Below are 22,123 nucleotides of genomic sequence, written 5' to 3' on the forward strand. Positions count from 1 at the left end.
GTAAGTGAGGGTCCCTCTAAAAAATCAAAATAAATGATTTGCTGCTTCATAAACCAATCATGACATTTCTGCTGGTGGAACTACGTGTCACCATCCTGTTCAGCTGAGAGTGTTGGGCTAAAAGCATCAGCTTACAAGTGTTTGCTGAACACCCTACAGCTTTTTCTGTTCTAGCTCATAGTCGTTACCACAATTACAGTTCTTTGCTGCCTTTAAATTGTTCAGTTTATGAAATACATGTGTACTAGAAAGAATGTGCTATCTACTGTGCTAAATAGAAATTTTACAGAATTTTTTTCTACTTTTATTTAATCGCAGACATTGTATGAACTGAATTTCCCAGCATCATGTTAGAGATAGTCCTGAAACAGAGTGACTAAATAAACCTAAGAGAAACACAACCAGTGACTGAAGACATTTAGGTCCATCCGAATTCATTAATGCTTTCATTCCTCAGGAAATAACTGTCCCTTAAGAGCACACTGCATACAATACTTTGCACTTGTCTTAATGAATTAGCTTGTAACCCTGAGGATAAACACCATTACTATGCAATATACATGTATTCCTTTTAAAAATACTTTGCTAGGCAAGTGTAGTTCATTTTTACGGACTGCAGATAAGAAAGCTGAAGCATGAGGTAACATAGCAAGTGACTCACAGCCAGGATTAGAATCTTGATGTTTCACTCTAAATCCAAGACACTTTGGTACTATTAATTTGAACCCCCAAAGTTTTTGAAGTTCTGGTTATAGTCCATGGTTAAGTACTGAAACTTCTGTATATCATTCCTAGTTCCTTTAGGCCAATTCAAATTTTTCAGTCTCCATGTAATAATTTCTCTTGTGTGTGATAGAATCTCCCATTTCTCTAGTCGTATGGTATTCAATAATGTCTAGGTAGATTTTGACATACTTCTTAATTATTTTGCCAATGAATGTACCTTGAGAGCTCTATACAGTTATAACGTAAATGGGAAGATACACTGTTTTTACTAAAGCCTTTTATTAACTTAATACTGAATATAGTACTTAACCATAAAGAAGATAAAACTTGAGTACTTGGGACAGTTGTTTAGCCTATCAGTTAAGATGTCTCTTAGGATGCCCAAATCCCTTATTGGAATTTTTGGTTTAGATCCTGGCTCCTCCCCCTTCTGATCCAGCTTCCTGCTAGTATGTGTTATACCTGTCAGCAGGTGATGGCTCACATATTTGGGTCCCTACCACCCATGTGGGATACCCTGATTGGGTTTTTAGTTCCTTATTTTGGCCTGGTCCAGCTCTGACTGTTCCAGACATTTAGACAATAACCCATTGGATTGGAATCTCTGTGTCTGTCTTTGTGTCTGCCTTTCAAATAAAATAAAAATTTAGTACCATCAGTTGCAGCATCTTTATAAGAAGAAGAAATTACTACTGAGAATATCTGAAAAGTCTTAGAAGGCAAAAAACATTTAGAGGATTATAGAATAAAGCCATGAGAAAATTGGAAAGAAAAAAAGGGTAGATGTAGTGGAAAGGCATTACAGAAGTCGAGAAAAACAATATGAACAAAAACAAGAAGGCCAAATCCATGAGGCAAGTAATGGTTGCAAAAAGGAATCCTCTTGACAAGGAGGAAGGAAATATGAATGAAGTTGGGGTAGAGGAAGCTGATCATGGAGCACCTTGAATGCCAAAGATGCTGCAGCTGATGGTAACCAGTAGTGACAGGGCAGCAGCAGGTTGAGGATTCATCCATGCAAACGCTGTTTTTAGTGCTATTTAATCTCTCATACGTCCCTGGAACGGAGGTACTGCTTCAGATTTTCTCACAGTTGAGTAAAGCAGATCTGTAGGGAGGCTTTGCCCGTGATCACGTAGCTAGGGATGGCTCTTTATTTAGACATATTCTTAGGACTCATATAGTGTGGCTGATACATAACCTTAAACCACCCCTTCTTAAAAAACGCTCTTGAAATCAAGAAGGATGGGGAGAAAGAAAATGCACAGTACTATTCCAGACTATTGAAATAAATGCCACAGTGTTTGTTCAGAATTTATTTCTTAAAGTAGATCTTGAAAATAAGCTTAGATCCTCCTTACACCCCTTGCCTGTCATAACTTTTTTTTAATATTCTTAATGGAAATTTAATTGATAGGCATTGTAGTATATTGTGACTGCAAATGCCTAAGGCTTATTATGTTATTAGTATCCTTTTTCCATATGTCATTTCTGTAATTGCTATTCTTTCATGATGCTAACTAAAGCTTTATTTTTATTAACCTTGTATGAGGTTAGCCATTGATAGTTCAATGGATTACAATAAATTGAAGAAATGCATAGTTGAAGAAATATTGATTTTAGATCAACAAAGTGGTCCTTGACTGTAACATATTTAATACATTTTTGCTTCTATTTTTAAATGCAGCCAAAACTATAAAATATACAAAAAAAACTACAAAAGCAAGCCCAAGTTGTTTCTTTTTAATCTATGACCTATGAGATTCACAATGCATGAAAGTTGTTTTTAAGTAAGCTATGCGTTACATAAAAATACATTATTAACAAAGTAGACTGTGATAATAATAGAAAAACATTAAATTATTGAGGACACATTCCTTGTGATGTGAAAAAATGTCAACAACAAAATTGATAAAACCTAAATTATTATTTGTACAATGAGAACGTGACTTTATAGTTTGGTTAGAAAAGAAAAAATCCAGTTTTGCACCTGTCCATTCCATATGTAATTAACCTTTCCTCAGAACAACAGTCCCATAGCAGGTGAGCTTTCTCAAAGCCTACAATGAAGAGAACAGAATCTCAAGGTAAAGATACCGTTGTCTGCGGTAGGCGTTGGCGCAATGGCTCAAATCACTGCTTGAACTCTCACTTTTCATGTCAGAGTTCCAGGGTTGAGTCCTGGCTCTCCTGCTCTGGATCCAGTTTCCTGCTAATCCACATTCCTGGAGACTGTAGCGATGGATTGGGAGTTTGCGCCTCTGCCACTCATGGGAGATCCTTTTAGTTATGGGCGACTCAGCTTTGGTCTGGCCAGCCCTGGTGATTACAAGGACTGTTAGGGGGCTAATCAGAAGGTGGGAAATCTCTGTATATATCTTTTCCTCTCTCTCTCTCTCTCTGTTTTTTCAAATAAAATGAAAAAAAAATTAATAAGAATTTTAGAAAACACCAATCTGCTAATGAAGAAAATAAAAGGTTCACTAAGTTAAACATACACATTGAAACTGAAAACGGACACATTCAAGTAAGAATTTTGGCTCTGATAATAAAAACAGGAAGGAAGCTTTTGACTAGTAACACAATCGCGTGGAAGCTGAGCACACTTTGGTAATTGATGAAACTGAAAGATGTTACGGGGATTCTGGGGCAAGTTAACAGAGGAGTGTTCCATGGAGATAATAGAAAGAAATATGCTGGACAGGTTATTTGTGTACTATTTTTGAAAGAAAAATAGTCAAAATAGAAACTCAGAAGATTAAGTTTTGAAGAGGAAAAACATACATAGTGACTACAAAAGTCAGTTCAGCATCAAGGCTGTTCTTCCCTCTATCAGTTAACTGTATAAATTATGTTTATTAATAAGATCCTCTGCTTGGGGTTTAAGTTTTATTGTGCTGTACTGGGTGCTTGAGTCTAAGTTAAATACTCTGGCCAGGGAAGAAATGTGGCTAAACTAATTAGTTACTTATTGCTGTACAGCAAATTACCATAAAGTTTAGTGGCATAAAGAAGCATGTATTTTTGAGTCTCATTATTACTGTAGGTGAGAAGTCTGGGCATTGCCTTCCTGGGTCCTCGCTTCAGGTTCTTTCACCTGAAGAAGGAGCTATTATCAATGTGTTCATTAGGGCCGAGGGCTCCTCTGAGGACTCAACTGGTCATTGATCCATTTTCAATTTGCTTGTATACCTGTTGACAGGATTAAGTTTCTTTGTTCCACTGAAGACCCCATTTCTTTTTTTTTTTAAGATTTATTTATTTTTATTGCAAAGTCAGATATATACAGAGAGGAGAGACAGAGAGAAATATCTTCTATTCGATGATTCACTCCCCAAATGAGCACAATGGCCAGTGCTGTGCCGATCCAGAGCCAGGAGCCAAGAACCTCCTCTGGGTCTCCCACATGGGTTCAGGGTCCCAAGGCTTTGGGCCGTCCTTGATTGCTTTCCCGGACCACAAGCAGGGAGCTGGATGGGAAGCTGGGCTGCCGGGATTAGAACTGATACCCATAAGGGATCCCAGCACATTCAAGGTGAGGACTTGAGCCACTAGGCCATGGCGCCAGGCCCCAAAATCTCATTTCTTAACTGAATGTTAATCAGAGTTTTTTCTCAGCTCCATGCATGGTCCTCCACATAGCACCTCACTTCATCAAAGCCACCAAGAGAAGGACTCCTCTAGGATGAAGTTCAATATTTATAATCAAGCCATGAAAGTGACATCTTCCTAATACCAATCTATTCTGTGGACTGAAGGCAAGCTACACCATGGGAAGGGATTGTAGAAAACTATTTATAACAGGAAATGTGAACTGAAGGGACCCTCACCAGTCAGCTACCACAGCAGGTGCAAGTCATATTGTCCATCTCTAAAGATGGTATTGGAGAAACTCCTAGGAGATGAGAGTAAGTGAGGGGGTAAGCCCACCATTTCCCCAAGGAAAAGCGGGGTGACCTCAGAAGAGAAGGGAGACTGCTCAGTGATGACAGTCATCTGTGACATGTCTCTAGGTTTGATTTTGAGTTTAGAGAGGGTAGAGGCAGCAAAAACTTTTTTCCTAGCCCATGACCTTGAGGCATATAAATCTCAATGCTCACTTTAAACTGCCCAATTAGATGTTTGTATTATTGGATAGAGATGCTTGGGTGTGTTAATTCAACACTTCTAAGCCAGCTCTATTCTTTCTGTATATGTACTTTATAATTTTTAGCCAATGCTCCCCACATGAAATAGATTAAAATTTCTATATTTGAAGTTGCTGAGAACAGCTTAAGGCTCAAATTCTCTCAAAACTTACCCTGCCTCACCCAGAGAAATATTATTGCTGGGGAAATGAAGCAAACCCAGTATTTAGCCTTGAACCTTCAAAGTTTGATTTTAAAAAAAAATAAGTCTTACCCTTGAGGTGAACACAATTTGGGGGCTTTTGTATAAAACAAAAATTTATCAAGAGAATTAAAAACAGCTTGGGTCACAGAGAGCATTACCTTCCTATGAGATTTCAGAGAAATTAAAATTATTAGGCTAAGACGCATCAATGAATTCAGCGCCACATCTGTGTTCAAGTTGAGTGATACGTCTATGGAAGAGTGATGTGTGTTAAACTTGATCCATAATTTCAGGTGAATTCTTTCAGAATTGTGGATTTCAGTGGAAGATGAAATGCTGTAGCAGGTTAACTTGGTGGTTGGGAATCATCAGAGTGCCTTGCATCAAGTCTGCTTGCAATCCAGCATGCTGTTACAGAATCGTGGAGAGCAGCAGCTGATGGCTCATGTGTACAGGTTCCTACCATGCACATGAGAGACTAAGACTGAATTCCAGGCTCCTGGCTTTGGTATGACTTACACCAGCCCTCTGTCATGGGTATCTTGGTAGTAAACCAATGGGTGGAAGTTCTCTCTCCCCACCTCCATTCCTGCCTCCCTTTCTCTTTCTGGCACTTTGCCTTTCCAGGAAATAAATAAAACTAAAAACTACAGATTTAAGGTACTATTTGATTCAAGAGGCAGTTACCTGAGATTTGTTTCTGATATGAGTTACTTATTAATATTGAATGCATTGCTAATCATAGGAATTTATATATATATATATATCTTACGTGCATTGCTGCTCATATAACTATATGCTACTATATTTACTAATTTTTCTGTACATGTCATATATCAAGTACTATACAGCACCATCTTCATGTGCATCTTCAATTTCCTGAGTTTTTTTGACAGTCATTTTTTAAAGGATTTTGTGTTAGTTTCTTTTCTATCACTTTGTAATGTATACAGAGAACACCCAGAATTTTAACAGCGTCTACTAGACTAGCACTTACCATGATTACCAAGCTAAGTGAACCCAACATTAACATAAGTCATCTCTATGCAAAGAGACACTTGATGTCTAACTTCTATCATTAAGGCCTAGCTGACCAAGATCCTTTCACCGGAGCCTTAAAAAGCCACTGGACCAGGGACCACTTTAGACGGTTCTACAAAATATTCAATGTTCCTTCTGCTTTGGAGACTATCCTCTAAAATATTCAGCTAGGTAATTCGTTTTTTTCCTCTTTGCTCTCTAACACAGAAAGCCTGATAGAATCCCTATGGCTCCCTGTGTTATTCTGTCCCCCACAATCTTCCAGGAAATGATGGTGTAACATACATTTGATCCTATCTCACTTCATCTCAGCAAGCAAAATTATGGCTCCTTTTCTTGGCACCCAAGTCCCTTGATTTCCTGTCTCCTGCTTCCTTCACTGCCCTTTGCTGAGCACAGACTCCCCTCTTTGTACGTCATAATCTTCACATTCCAGAAACAGCTAATTGGTGTTGGTTCCTCAAGCATAGCTTTACGTTCGTTTCTTCCCTTGGCCTAGAAAACCATTTTCTGTTTGCGTTACCAACACCTACTGAATTTTCAAGTCGCAGATCGAATGGCTTTGTTTCAAGCTCTTTGTTTCAAGCCTTTAAACATCTTTTCCTTACTTACACATTTAAAGTAATTATTCTCATCTATTTGAACAGGAGGGAGGAAAAGAGAGAGGGAGAAAGAGAGAGATTCAGCTTCACTCCAAGATGATATGCAGGTTCAACTCAGACTCCCTTCCTTCTACACTTGATGTATCCTATACACATGTCCACTAGTGCAACCTGTATCTTTCATGGTGAAATTTTCCTCGGTAGCCTACAAGATTCCTGACAGCAGGGCAAATTCACTTTTCTCCTGAGCCTAACACAAAGGCTGATCCACAGGAGGCATGGATTACTTTATACTCTAATCACTTTATTCTCAATGAGGATTCCAACATTTGCCAGAAATCTTAAAAGGGAAAGTAACAACAAAATCGTTGGTCCTAATATTTTTTCCAACAGGTATGCTCACTCGCACTCTCTCTCTCTTTTTCTCTCTCTTTCTCTCTCTCTGGATGTGTGTGTATATATATAATTTTGTTGTCTGCCAGAAGACTTTTAGCATTTTAGGCTTAAATTCCATTTCCTATTTTAGACCATACCCCAGTGCATAAGTTGTCAGGTCTGTTTTGTAAAAGCTGGTATTTCCTAAGTGCTCCATGAAGTTTGTACTTTAAAATAAAATGCAAGGTTTTAGAGAAAATTGAATCTGAGTTCCTGAATTCTCTTAGTATTTAAACACCAAAGCATGCATGAACATGGAACATTATCCTACTTAAATCTTGGCTTCATGATCCAGAGCTATGTTGCCCATGCATTCCACAATTCCTAGAATAGCCAATCTCTGTCCTTTTCTGTTATCTGCCACTTCTGCTTTACTATTTATGAATTTCAGAGAGAGTCGTTCTAAGAGAGGAACTTATTTCTTAATAAATAATATCTTTTCCTAATTTTCATGTTTTTTAAATTAAGTGGTTTCTAAAAACTATTTGTTAGAAATACGGAATGAGAAAGAGACAAAGACAGAGAAGACCAAGAAAAGGAAAGAGAAAGAAAGAGAGAAAAAGATCGTCCAACCATTGGTTCACTCCCCAAATGGCCACAATTACCAGGGTGGAACAGTTCAGTATGTGTGTGTGTGTGGGTATGTGTGTGTGGGTGTGTGTGGGTGGGTGTGTGTGTGTAGCAGTTTCTTCAAAAGAGACTACTGTTTATTTGAAATATATGCCAGAACAAATAACTCATTATCCCTTCTATTAATTAGGAAGCTGGGAATGAAAGCCATGGTTTTCTTACCATGCCTTTGTCCTGCTCTCTTTTCCTGCCTCTTTGCCTTTTGATGGATTGCAAAGGTCAGGCTCTTGGTGCATATTAAATAAGACAGAGCCCTTTCCAAGTTCAGGGATTCTGATCACTTCATGGTGCAATTAGCTCTTCTCTGTGACTTTGCCAGACTTCTCACCCCTGCATTTTTCTCTGTTGGAAACAAAGAAAACCAGGCAGGGAAAAAAAATGGATGAAATAGTACCAGCCTCCTAGATTGAGGGACTGAATGAACAACACAAAAGTTATGTTCTTCCAGCAATGAGGATACTGATATCTCCCAGCTCTGGAATGGCTATACCTAAGTGACAGTGCCTTCTCATCTATGCTATTTCAAGTTCAAATTAAAGCAGGGGATAGATGGAGTGGGCTTCCCCTCTCTGCTAACGAATATGCAAGCCCCAGAATTTACCCATGCATAATGACACTTTTGCTGTAAGTTTTTTTAAGACAATTAATATTTCAGTAGTAGAAAGTAGCCAAGATTCAAACTTGGGAAGTCTTGCCAGAGAGTCCGGGTGCTTGCCCTGCATGCTGTGCCAATTCTTGGGGAGGTAACTGTCCTCCTTAATCCACAGATCAGGCATCCGTGCCTGGCCGAGCAGCTGAGCGCCCATGTGGAAACAACACTGAAGCTGCAGTCAGAGCCACAGCAAAACCCTCTCTTAGTGTGGCATAAAAATATCCAAAGCACAGTGTTTATCATCTACTCACTTCTCACTGTTTCCTCTCGCTGTTTCTCATTGCCTTCTATGTCAAAAGCCAAGAATAACAAATCTAAGGGGAAGGAGAATACACCACAACACCTAGAAACCCTTATAAAGGAAACCTGTCCCCGTGTATATGGGTGAATGATCCCATGCCTGCAAAAGGCCATGTCCCATCCTAGGCTTCTGGAACAGAGAATCAGTGGGGTTCGATAGCTAAAAATTAGAGCCAAGACCTGGCACGATGCTTCAGTGGCTAAATCCTCTCCTTGCTCACACCGGGATCCCATATGGGTGCCATTTCATGTCCCAGATGCTCTACTTCCCATCCAACTCCTTGCTGGTGGCCTGGAAAAGCAGTCGAAGAAGTCCCAAAGACTTGGGACCCTACACCCCTGTGTAGCTCCTGGCTCCTGGCTTCAGATTGGGCCTTGGCAGCTATTTGGGAAGTGAACCAGCAGACGGAAGATCTTTGTCTCTCCTTCTCTATGTATATCTGCCTTTCCAATGAATAAATAAATCTTTTAAGAAATATCTCAAGCCAGACCACTAGACTTTATAACTAACTGGGCACCTTTTGAGACCTCTTAGCCTCTCTGCATCTGGTTTCCTTCCCTTTAAAGGAGATGATAGCATCATACTGTTAATTCACAGTCCAACAGCAGAAACTATTACATATGTTTGCTGTTATTTCACATAGTGAAACCAGAGGCATTTCTGTCCATTATTGCGCCTTGGACTGCTCTACAACAAAACGAGAGCTGCTGATTTCTGAAGGACAGAAATCCTCCTTCTTGCTTCTGGAGGTTGGGAAGTACAGGACGAAGGGCTGCTCTGTAGTGTCCGCTCTCACATGATGGCTGCGGGAGGGGCAAGCACCTCCTCGCAGGGGGGAGGCAGCAGAGGAGAGCAGGTCTCTACCCCACCCCCGCCACCTACTGGCCCTCTCTGTGATCACATCAATTCATTCAGAAGGGCGGAGCCCTCAGCCCCCAAACGCCTCTCCCAAGAGCCCCCTTCCAACGCTGTGACCCTGGGAGATTGATTTTCCAACATGTGAATTTTGAGAGACCTACTCAAGTTTTGGGGCATGTATAAAAAACCCTGACTCAAAGTAAATACTCAATAAATGATATCTCCATTTTACTATGTGTCTTCAGCTACAGAAAATTTTGCCTTTATTAAAAAGCCTTCTGACAAAAAAAAAAAACCAGGGTATTTATTACAATCTGAGGGACTTTCTGGCTTCTTGAAGAGGCACTTGAACATCAGCCATGAAGACTGATAAAACCCCAGTCATTTTGGACTCAGGGACCATTTTTGTTTAAGAGTTATTTTTATGTACTTTTTATTACAAAGTCATATTCAGAGAGGAGAGACAGAGAGGAAGATCTTCCATCTGCTGATACATTCCCCAAGTGGCCGCAATGGCCAGAGCTGAGCTGATCTGAAGCCAGGAGCCAGGAGCTTCTTCCAGGTCTCCCATGTGGATGCAGGGTCCCAAGGCTTTGGGCCATTCTTGACTGCTTTCCCAGGCCTCAAGCAGGGAGCTGGATGGAAAGTGGGGCCACTGGGACACAAACCGGCGCCCATATGGGATCCTGGCGCGTGCAAGGCAAGGACTTTAGCCAATAGGCTACTGCACCAGGCTCAGGAGCCATTTTAAATATCTACTTCTCCAAGGTCTCAGTCTCCTTAAGGTTTTCATCCTTTAGGGTCAAATTGTATTGTCTGCCAATCAGCTATAACCTCGCAACCCTGTTCTGCACCAATCTGCTGTAAGTTCGTAAGTCGGTTCCCACCAATCTGCTGTAACCTCATGGCACTGTAGCTGATGTCCCTTACCTAGAATCTGCATCTACCATGCCCCATGGCCCTGACGGTGCTATCCACAAATCTCTTGATGCCCTATGTTACCCCGGCCATAAAAGCGCGTTCCCACATGTGTGCCTCCTTTGTTTTATTGTTGTTGTTTGTTTGTTTGTTTTGCACTATCTCTCACCTTTCTCCCTCTCTTCCCTTGGAGCCTTCTACTGTCACTATGGTAGGAGACCCCTCCCTGTCTATTTTTCCCTCTGCCTTCACTCCCTCTCTCACAACCACCTCTCCCTGTGCCAAATAAAGACCTTCTGTGTGACTTGCTGCATCTGGCATCTTGGGTTAAAGGCAAAAATTCCTTACAGTTACTTTTTAAAAAATATTTTACTTTTTTATTGGAAAGGCAGGTTTAGGGAGAGAAGGAGAGACAGAAAGATCTAGCCACTGGTTCACTCCCCAGATGGCCTCAACGGCTGGAGCTGAGCTGATCCGAAGCTAGGAGCCAGGAGTCTCTTCTGGGTCTCCCACAGGGGTGCAGGGTCCCAAGGCTTTGGATCATCCTCCACTGCTCTTCCAGACCACAGCTTGGGAACTGGGTGAAAAGTGGAACCACCGGCACACAAATTAGTTCCCACATGAAATCCCAGCACTCATAAGAGGAGGATTAGCTAATGGAGCCATTGTGCTGGGCTTGCTGGGTTCTTTTTAACTCCTATACAGAGATGGCCTCCATTCTGCTTAACAGACAGCATTTCTGCTGCCTCTGCCAAGTCATTACTCGTGTAATCATTTAAACATTTCTTTAGAGTTTCACCACGTAATGTCTATTGAAGCAGTTATTGCTTGTTTGCAGGTAAATGTCTTCTCTATTCCCGCTATATAGTCACAATAAGAAGTCACGCTTCTTAAGTTCCGATTCCTCTAGATTCAGATCACATTTTTCTGAGGGATAACTAGCTTCTCCATCAGCCTGTAGCATCACACAAGTAGAAGGAAATTCAAGGCTCTCTTTCCCTACTGCTTAGCAAAGTGCTCGAGTAAAAAGCAGCTTGTAAATATTTGTGGAAGAAGTCAATGGATGCTGAATAATGAAAGCGCAAAAAGAATCTCCCTCCCCCACGAACTAGACTCTAAGTAAGAAATCTGTGAAAATGACTAGAATATTACTTGTATTCTACAATTATAAGAGAAAAATTTAAATATTGTGGTTTGTTTCGGTAAAACCATGTTCAGGCTGTGTCCTGCAGTAAGAACACCATGATCCCATCCCCCAGGCCTTCAGTAGCTATGCAGTACATTAAAGAACTTCAACATGTTTGTGGAAAATTAGAACTGAAAAGGAAGTTTATTTTGGTGTAAAGAATTTTTGAAATCCATGCATTTTTTTTAAATCACATGTATTTGGCAGATTTTTAAACACCCCTCATACTGATGATAAGAATATATCGAGAATTAGGGTAGTACCTCTTAGTCTCACCATGGTGTCAGAATGCAGACTAGAACATCGACATTTGAACACAACACTCCCCCATCACGTGCAAGTCAGTGCAAGTTTGACCTGTTCAATGTGCAGTTTGAAGATTAGGCCAAAAGCAAACCACTTTCCTTCATGACACTCATTCTTTTCTTTTTCAAGGACGTATTGTAAAACTTTCAGTGTCATTTCTTGTTGAATAATAGGTGGCCCACAATAAACTGCACTTATTTGTGTTTTTCAAATGTATATGCTCACGGAACCATCAGCACAATCAAGACAATGAACGTGCGTATTACTTCCAGAAATATCCTCTTGTCTCTGTATAATCTCCCAGGCTCTCCTTCCTATTCCCAGGAGATCTTTCAATTTGTTCTCTGTCACTTTGGATAGTTTACTCTTTCTATGATTTTATGTAAAATGGAGCATGCAAACAGTACTCTTTTCCTGAAAGTAGAAGTTTCTGTAAAATTATTTTGACATTCATCCAGGTTTTGTGTGAATTAACTGTTCACCTTTCCTTCTGATGAACGATATTCCATTATATGGATACACATATTTGCTCATTTGTTTACATGCTGATGCACATTTAGGCTGTTTCTAATTGTTGACGATGATAACAAGTCGTATGGCACATGTTTTCATTTCTGTTGGATGAATACCCAGCTGAACAGACGTGCCACATGAAATCCATCAAGCTATTTTCCAAAGTGGTTATACCATTTTAGATTCTTACCAGCAGTGTTTGAAACTCTTCTTTGGGCCACAAAGACATCACTTAATTCACATAATTATTTTTTTTTTAAAGATTTATTTTTATTATTTTTTTTTATTGGAAAGGCAGATATACGGAGAGGAGAGACAGAGAGGAAGATCTTCCGTCCGATGATTCACTCCCCAAGTGAGCCGCAACGGGCCGATACTATGCCGATCCGAAGCCAGGAGCCTCTTCCGGGTCTCCCACGCGGGTGCAGGTTCCTAAAGCCTTGGGCCGTCCTCGACTGCTTTCCCAGGCCACAGGCAGGGAGCTGGAAGGGAAGCGGGGCTGCCGGGATTAGAACCGGCGCCCATATGGGATCCCGGGCGTGCAAGGCGAGGACTTAACCACTTGCGCCACCGCGCCGGGCCCAATTCACATAATTATTGACACCTGATGCATCAGCTCTTAAATTTTTCCATAAATTATTTTAAAAATTTTTGGTACTAAGCATTTATGGAATAAGCATAATATTTCTGTACATTTACACAGTGTAAGTCAATCAAATTGTACAACTAGGTCTCCTATGGTTTTTTTCCTATGATTTTGTCTTTGTTTTGGGAGCGTATCAGTTCCTCTCTTTGAATTCTTAACATAATGTATAAGACATTACTAGAACTATAGTGACTTCACTTGTTATTTTTAGCTGTGTTTTTAGTAGCTATTATCCAGTCTCTGTTTCACCAAATGCTCTCCCTTTCTAACCTTCCCAACCCTAGTAGTCACATTTTACGTTTAGATCAACTTATTTTTAAGTGTCCATGTGTAAGAGGGAACAGGAAGTACTGTTTGGAATCTTCAATTCCAAACATTGTGCTGCAGATGTGAGGACTTCATTCTTTTTAACAGTTCAGTAATTCCATTGTGTATATAGACCACATTTTCTTTATCCATCCGCCAATCTAGGTTGATTCTCTGCCTTCACTACTGTAAATAGTGACGCAAAAAAATGTGTGCTTAGCAATGGAAATAGCTGTGTCAAGTGGTAAATTCATTATTAGTTTTTGAGGAGCCTCCATATAATTCTTCATAATGACTGTACTAATTTGCATTCCTCCGATTCTTGCCAGCATTTGTTATTACTTTTTTTTATTTTTTTGTCTTTTTGATGATAGCAATTCTAGCTGGAGTGAGAAGATATGCCATTGCAGTTTTAGTATTTTTTTTCCTGATGACTAGTTACATTGAACATGTATAATCAGGCTTTTAAAATTATTTACATAAATGGTATTGATTACATTACAGTTTATTTTACTTTTTCCTGTTCATTAAAGTTGCTGAGCGTCTTTCTCATTTGTTTGTTATCCATGTATCTCATCTCTTTAAATGACTGTTCAACTCTTGTCCATCTCTAAAATTTGTTCATTACTGATTTTTAAGGTATTTTTAAGATATTTTAAATACAAGTTAATTAATGATATGATTTATTGATGTTCCTTCCAGTGATTTATCTTTCCCTTCTCTTAACTCATGACATTCTTGCAAAATACCAAACAGATATTTAGATGAACAGGTGTGTGTGTGTGTGTGTGTGTGTGTGTGTGTGTGTCTCATTCTAGTTGAACGGTATAATGATTGTATAATGTACTGTCAGATCAGGTGGTGAAGATACACTGCCGTAGCCATTTCTACTCTTGAATGAAAGGAGGGACTTCCAGTGAAACAGTTAAATATACTTTGTCAATGTGATACCAAATTTTCTATCTTTGTCAAGACCTTCAATGCCCCGATGTAATTAAAGAGCAGAATGTTAATCTAGTAACTGTTACTAAAGGACTATACTATTGAAATAATGTAAAGGGATTGGCGAGAAGGGAGGAAGAAAGGGGAAGGAAAGGAAGGAATCCCTATGCCTACCAAAATGAATTGTCTCAAATAATATAAATAATTATAAAAGCAAAAAATGCCTTTTAAAGAGCAGAATTTTTGCAAGTGGCTGGTTGGTGCCATGCTTAAGAGTATACTTGGATGCCCAGATCTCATACCAGAAGTGGGTTTACCTTCTCACCCACTCCCAGTTAAAGTTTCCTGCAATTGTGTGCCCTGGGAGGCAATAAATGATGGTGAAAGGAGTTGGATTTGTGCCAGCTCCATGGGGGAACTGAATGACATCCCTAGCTCCTGGCTTCAGTTTAGCCCAAACCCGATGTTTGCCATCACTTGAGGAGTGAAGCAGCAGATGGAATGCCTGTCACTTTCCTTCTCTGCCTCTCTTCTTGTCCCTCCCTCCCTTTCTCACTCTCTCTCCTTTTCTCTCTCTCTTGCAAATAGTATCATAGCTAATTTTTAAAAAACACATTTATTCATCTTAATTAGCTTTTCCAGGTTTTATTTTTTCATTGTGCTTCTGGTACCTAACTCAAATGGAAGATTTCCCACCCAATACTTTACACTTTGGCACATTTATTCCTTAGAGTTTCACAGTTTTGGTGTTGTTGTTGTTGTTAATTGTACTGATCTTTGTTTCAAGTCCCAGTTATTTTGCTGTTAGTATAGAGAAACATAATTGATTTTTCTGTGCTGATCCTGTATCCTGCCAGCTTTCTAAGGCTGACTTATTCCGTAGATGTCCTAAATAATCTTATTGGCAAAGGTGATTGGCACAGCTACCTCTTTGAATGCCCTCATTCCTTACTAAAGTGCCTCCACTCAAGCCCATGCTGCCCACTCCAGGACAGCTTTCTGCAAAGGTATACCCTAGGAAGTGACAGATAATGGCTCAGGTAGGTGAGTCCCTGCATCCAGATTTTGTTCCTGGCACCTGATTTCTGCTTGGCCCAACCCTAGCAGTTGCAAGCATTGGAGGAGTGAACCAGAAGATGGGAGATCCCTCCTTGTCTCTTTATTTCTATGCCTGTTCAACAAATAAAGAAATAAATAAATTTTAAAAAAGAAAACTGTGTACCGCCAGAGATGCTTTTTCTTATTCTTTCAAATCTGAATTCATTTTTGTTACTTCTTTTCCTTGACTTGTACTGGCTAGAACCTTGACTGAAACGTTGACCACACTATAAAATCTTGTATATCTTGTTGGGGACTATTTACCAAAATTGCATTGAGATCTATTTTGTTTTCACTTTTTTTCTTGTCTCAGAGTCTTTATGTAAGATTTTGTTGTCATAGTAATGTTGGCCTCATGATGAGTTGGCAAATATTCTGTTTTAGATTTTTCTGGAAGAGCTTATGTAGAACTGGTATAATTTCTTCCTCATGTATGTGGTAGAATTCATCACTGAAGATATTGAGGGAGGTCTATAGTTTTCTTTATGAAGAAGGTTGAAATGCAAATTCAATTGCTTTAATTGCTAGAGAGCTATATTCAGTTATGAACTGTTCCACACAGTTCTGATAGAGCTTATTTCTTCAATAAATTTATCCATTTCATCTGAAATTGTTGAATTTACTGGCATAACATTGTTCAATTAACTGATCATCTCAGAGAAAATAGCTTTTGGTTTTACTTATTTCTCTTTTCCATTTAATTACTCTATTTCCTTACTTCTACTTACTTTCAGCTCTACTTTCTCTCCTTCTCCATTCTTGAGGATGCTAAGGTTATTAATTTGAAGTTCTATTTCTTTACCTTAAAACCATTCTTTATTACTGATTGTTTGAAAGTCGGAGTTGAGAGAAAGAAACATCTATCTTCCATCACATGGCTCACTCTTTGATGGCCACAATGCCTGGAATTAAGATAGTGAGAAGCCAGGAGTCCAGAGCTGCTTCTGGGTCTCCCACATGGGTACAAGGGTCAAGCCTTCGGGCTATCTTGTACTGCTTTCCCAAGTGCATCAGGAGGGAGCTGGGTTGGTACTGGAGGAGCCATTGCCAACAAACCATGCCCTAATGAGATGTTGGTGTCTTTATTTGCTATGCCAGAATGTCTGTCCCTGAAATTCTGTTTCTATTGAACGTATTTAGTCATATGCATTTTTCTGTAAGCGCTACTTTAGCTGTATGTCAAAGTATGTTTTGAATCACTGTGTTTTGATTTTCAGTAAAAACATTTTCTAAATATATGAGAAAATACTCTAATAAACCTAAATAAATGGAAATAAAAATCTGAAGATCAAGGTGGTTATGAAGATATAAAATAGCGGTAAGCAATGAACTTGTATAATAGTTAAATACAAATTGAAATGAATAACCCAGTTGGTAGGATGCAAGACGAATGCTTAATGACTGGTTACAGAGTAAAAACAATGATACTACATGGAAAAAGGATACTATAAGGAAATTATAGTATTAAATTATAACAAAATTTACTTACTTGTTATCAACATAACCTAAGAACTGATGAAGAAAAAGGCAGATGCTTAAAGGAAAAGCATTCTACAGCTCAAACAAGATTATAGGAAAAGGAGAATAGGAAAGAAAAAATATTCTGAAGGTTTAATTTTTCAGTAGTAAGAGGGATACGAAGTTTCTTAGTATCATACGTTGCTTATGGGGGATGTAAAATGGTGAAACCATTCTAAAGAACAATGAGGATTAAATGATCCATGGTACACTTGTGCAATGGAATACTTAGCAAAAAAAAAAAAAACTTTGTGTCAACTTCAGAGAAATTATGCTGAACAGAAATAGACAGTCCCCAAAGGTTACGTACTAAGTGATTCCATTCATGAAACTTTATAGAAATGACCAAATTATAGAGATAGGCAGCAAATCAGAAGTTAGCAGGAGATAAAAAAATGGAGGGAGGTAGCCTTGTCTCCATGGGTATTATCCGTATTCCATCTGCAGTGATGGTCAAATGATGTCACATGTGATAAAATCACATAGAATTCATGCACATAAACACTGACACCCAAAAGAGAGCATGGAAAACAGGTAAAAGCTAAATAGGAGATCGGTGGATTTTATCAACATCACTTACTAAGTTGTCATTATCAGGTCGTAGTTGCATAAGGTGTTACTACAGAATGATGGGTGAAGTATATATACAAAATTGTTCTCTGTATTACAGCTAGTAAGTGCATGTGAGTCTACAGTTATCTCAAATTTTATAAAAAATGTAGAGTCAAGAAAGTGTTTAGAGATATCAGGCAAAGAACCAAAAACGTGAGTATCCATACAGTCATTTTAAAATAATATGTAGTTAAATTGGAGCTTATTATTTTGTTAGTAGAATTTCCATAAAGCGTTATTGAGTGAGAAAAGCAAGATTTAGAAAATATAATTTCCTAAGTACTCTTAAGTTCTAGTTGGATAATTTCATACTGAAAAAAATACACTATGTCAAGGATCTTAAGACTCCATCAAAGCATTTCTAGAAAAAGATGACATATCTTAAATATTATTTTGAAATGAAAAAGTTTCTTGACCTGAATCAGGGTCCTTTTGGAGGTTTGATTTGTGAGAAAAATGCAGTCTGTTATGAAAACCCCAAAATATCATAAAAGGATTCAGAATTTATTTTGAAGCCAACTAAAAACCACAAAAAAAGCTTTGAAAGGAAAATTAGTAATGAGAACCATATCTTACAGTGATTATTCTGGTACCATGGACAAAACAGAATTTTTAAACGTCATATAGGCACCATTGCCACATTAAATGAGGTGGACCTAGACTAAGAAAATTCTGAGTAAATGCCTGTTCCATCAACATAAAACAAGAAGCAGCATCCTGGGTGTGAGTGACACTGTGCAGGGGGTTGACAGGGGCAGGGAGACTGTTGGGAGCAGTGAGAGGAGCACAGGTGTCGTGAGGTTTGATGCTGGCGTGTGAGGAGGATGGACAACGTCCTCAACAACAGAAACAGACAAAGACGAGGTTTGGAGAAAGAAGAAAAGCAATATGTCATTCAATAAATATTTTCTGCGCATTGATATATGCCAGGCACTATACTGGGATTCAACGAGAGAATTATCTTCAGTTCTTAAAGTGCTTTGTGTGCAAGAGGAACTGTTTCCAATCTGTGTGACTCCAAAGGCAGACCTGGAAGAAGCGAGTAGGAGTAAGGTAGGAAGTGAAATAGCTTTCTCATAAATGGAAGCTTCTTCCTAAGTGCTTAGAGCTCTGGTCCAGGTGGTTCTGGAGCACGTGCATTGAAAGATAGTCTTCCAAGAACACTGCAGCCAGGGCTTCCTCCATAGGGAATGTAGGCTAAGCTTTCTGTGACTTCTCTCAGTCTTAGGAATCTATTCTTTCCAATGATCATGTCCTCTGGGTTCTATTATTAATCCCTGGTTCCTCCCAATTATTAAATAAATTATGCAGTCTGTTTGCCATTCAGTAAAACTCACACATTTACATCGGTTATTCTTGAATTATTTCTGTTCCTGAATTAAAATTTCTGATTCAGTTACTGTTACCTTTATAGTTATTTTACAGTAGTAAGCCTGGTGGATTGGGTTATAAATATCAGAGGGGAACAGGATTTTTTGTGAATAATAAATGTTTTGTTTGTTTGTTTGGAAGCAGCCCTAGCAAATGGGAAATGAATTCTCTTGACTTCTAAGATTGCACTGCAGTTTCTGTGTTTTGCTATAATTCAAAAAGGGGGGGGGAAAATCCCAGGTTTATTTTGATACAGCATGGCAAAGAAAACGCGCAATTATTCTCTCAACACTGTAAAGCTTTAGATCATAAACATTTATCTGTGCTGTGTTTTTAAAATGCGGAAAAGGAAAGAAAGGAACATGGGAAAAGGGAACCCGTGGTGAGCTCTGTTCAAAGCTATAGCTCCAGCTTTGCATTTTCTGGTATCTTTTGAAACGTAAAATTCCACAACAAATAGCTCAGCAATGTATGACCAGGATGAAGATTCAATTCAGATCTGAGCACTTCGGTTTGCTTTTGAGTCTTGCTATTTTCTGCATTTGTTTTGACTGCTCTCATCATTCAAGATTGACGCTTGGATGGGTGTGTAGGAGGGAGCAGCAGCAGCAGGCTTACAGCTTGCAGACAAAAAAAAAAAATCTGCCTTATCTGATGGCTATTATTGAAAATGCGAGGTGTAGCCTGGGCTGGGTAATGAAGGGGAGAGAGTGAGGGGGAGCCAGGAGCATGGAGCTGCATACTGATGAGTGTAGGAGTATTTGATAAAAAGAATGCTGGCTGCTGGCCGTGCATTGCTCATTGTGGAGTACTCCAACAATCACACAGAACGCAGACCAGCCTAAGCTGACAGCTTGATATGCCTTCTTCTGCTGCCTGGTTTTGGGGGCTGTATGACGTACTGGTCGGTAGTAAAGATTAATATGTAAGAAATGTGGAGCTAGGATCAAGTCATACTCTACAGCCTGCCTGGCAAACTATGTTTTACTTCTGACTTTGCTCTCTCGCTGAGAACGTTAATCTATCAAGCTGGCGGGCTCCTTTGATAACAACTTTCCCAGGAGCATGATGTGGCAATGCCACCTCTCAGCCCAGGACTACCGCTATTACCCCGTGGACGGCTACTCCCTGCTTAAACGCTTCCCTCTTCATCCTCTTACAGGACCCAGATGCCCTGTTCAAACAGTGGGACAATGGTTGGAAAGCATTGGGCTACCTCAGTACGAGAACCACCTGATGGCTAATGGATTTGACAATGTGCAGTTTATGGTAAGACGCTCTCTGTGTCCACGGAGCTGCCTTTTGTCTGTCTTTGCTTCTTATGTGTCTTACATGGCTCAGAGGCAGCCTGATTTTGTACAAAATCGGTCAGTTTTCTATATGTAGCTGCATCAGAAAATCGGATGCCCGGAGGGCTGAACTTACCGTGTACATGTAGACACAAAGCTGAAAAATGAGGTCTGTCTGTATCCATATACATGTGTGTTATGTGAATGAACCAGTGAGAGTACTATTTATAGACAGTGAAAGATTAACATATTTATTTTCCCTGTCATTCTTTGTGTGTGATTTTTAAAAAAGTATAAATCTGTGATCTTAGAATATCCAGTTAAGTTATGGCACTCTGCAGCTAATTCCAGATTCCTGAAACATTATTCTCCTCCGGCATCAGCGTGCAGTAATTAATTAGACAGTTTGTTATGTTGATGATGTGAAGATCATTTTTTTTCCCCTGATAATTGTTCAATAAGCAGTTTCAGTCATGAAAATGACCTTCAGTTCATTAGCAAAACTGCTTCAGATAGTCAATTATGGGAAGCAGTCGATTAGTTACATATGTTGATGGAAAAGCCGCGAAGCATTGTTTATTACCTTGGGTGGAAAACAAACACTTGGGTCAATTAACTGCCAGCTTTTTTAGAAAGAGAGGTCGATGGACTAAGTACATTCGTGCGCTTCTGAATCCTGGTGTCCATGCAGTCTAAATCTGGTGTGTGCAAACTTGCCACCGCGGTGCCTATAGGTGAGGAAGGAGGGTGGGAAGGGGTGCACACTGGCAACCCAGCTTCCTCATCATTTCCATACGTCCCCCAGTGCTCCGAAGCTCCCCTTGTTCAGCTACGTCACAGCCCTTGTTACCTTTCCTTGCCTTTAAGGTCCCATTGTACATACCCCTGGTTCCCAGATTTAGGGAGACCTTCAAAATACAGGCATGTAACACACTTTTGGTTCAGAGCAGCAGTCGCTGCTCCTAAGTAAAATGCTGGAGTTGACACTTGCAGCTCACTAATACAAGAACTGATAAAATAATGACTGCTAGTCAGGTCTTTGTATTCCCACTTGATATTACTTTTTTCCAAGCTTGATTGGAAGATTTTTAAAAATTCTAAACTTTTGCTCCTGCTCCAAAAAATGTGTATGTCCATTAGCTTTTAAAATTAGGGGAAAATATGAGCTGTGAGTAATTGTGTGCCTAGAACTTTTGATGAGCTCTTTTTTTCAATAAAGAATTATTCAGCTACTGTTATCTTTGTTGTATTCACAAGCACTGTCACTGGTTCAATAGACAATATATTATGGGTAATAAAATAGGAAAAAAGTGAAAGTTCTTCCACTGTCGTGGTGTCTTGGGAAACTGATCAGACTTGGGACAGACTAAGGATGCTAAACATAGGGCACAAAGAGAGGAATTATCAAACAGAAGTCCATTCATCATTATTTATGTTTACAATGTCTCCCAGTCTTTTATTCTTTCCCCATCTCCTATTCATACCCTCAAACCCTTGTCCAGATTCATTCTGATGCTGTAAGAACTTAGGTGTTTGGGTTCTTCACATCATTTGGCCACAATGAAAAATTTTAATTCAACTCAGTTTCTTCTGGATGTTAAAAATTATAAGTAAATATAACCTCTTTTCAAAAGCCTTGAACTGAAAGGTTAATCAAACAGATTTTAAAATAAATACTTGGGTAGAGATCATAAAAAAAAAACGAGTAAATTATGTACAAGCAATACAAAATTATTTGGAATGTAAAATGCTGAAGAAATGTGACAAAAATAAGATCTAATAATATTGTTGTCTTTACATAGTTAGTTCCAAGTCTTATATCTGATTTTCCAAAAAATAAG

General features: G+C 39.2%; 1 protein-coding gene across 18 annotated transcripts in view; it reads left to right on the plus strand.

Moving 5' to 3' along the window:
- The window catches only part of ANKS1B (ankyrin repeat and sterile alpha motif domain containing 1B), a 1,034,668-nt gene that overhangs the window by 634,983 nt on the left and 377,562 nt on the right, over positions 1-22,123 (plus strand). For 8 of the 18 annotated variants that reach the window (XM_040980193.1, XM_040980183.1, XM_040980221.1 and 5 more), the window contains exon 1: positions 19,785-20,262. In XM_040980193.1, coding sequence (XP_040836127.1) covers positions 20,059-20,262 — 204 coding nt within the window. In that variant the 5' untranslated portion in view covers positions 19,785-20,058. Of the gene's footprint in view, positions 1-19,459; positions 19,579-19,759; positions 20,263-22,123 lie in introns of those variants that run through there. The other 10 variants (XM_040980136.1, XM_040980153.1, XM_040980163.1 and 7 more) reach the window with 3 other exon arrangements.

The sequence above is a fragment of the Ochotona curzoniae genome, unplaced genomic scaffold (genome assembly GCF_017591425.1).
Source record: "Ochotona curzoniae isolate NIBS_2020 unplaced genomic scaffold, NIBS_Ocur_1.0 contig_1014, whole genome shotgun sequence".
Taxonomy (NCBI): Eukaryota; Metazoa; Chordata; class Mammalia; order Lagomorpha; family Ochotonidae; genus Ochotona; species Ochotona curzoniae.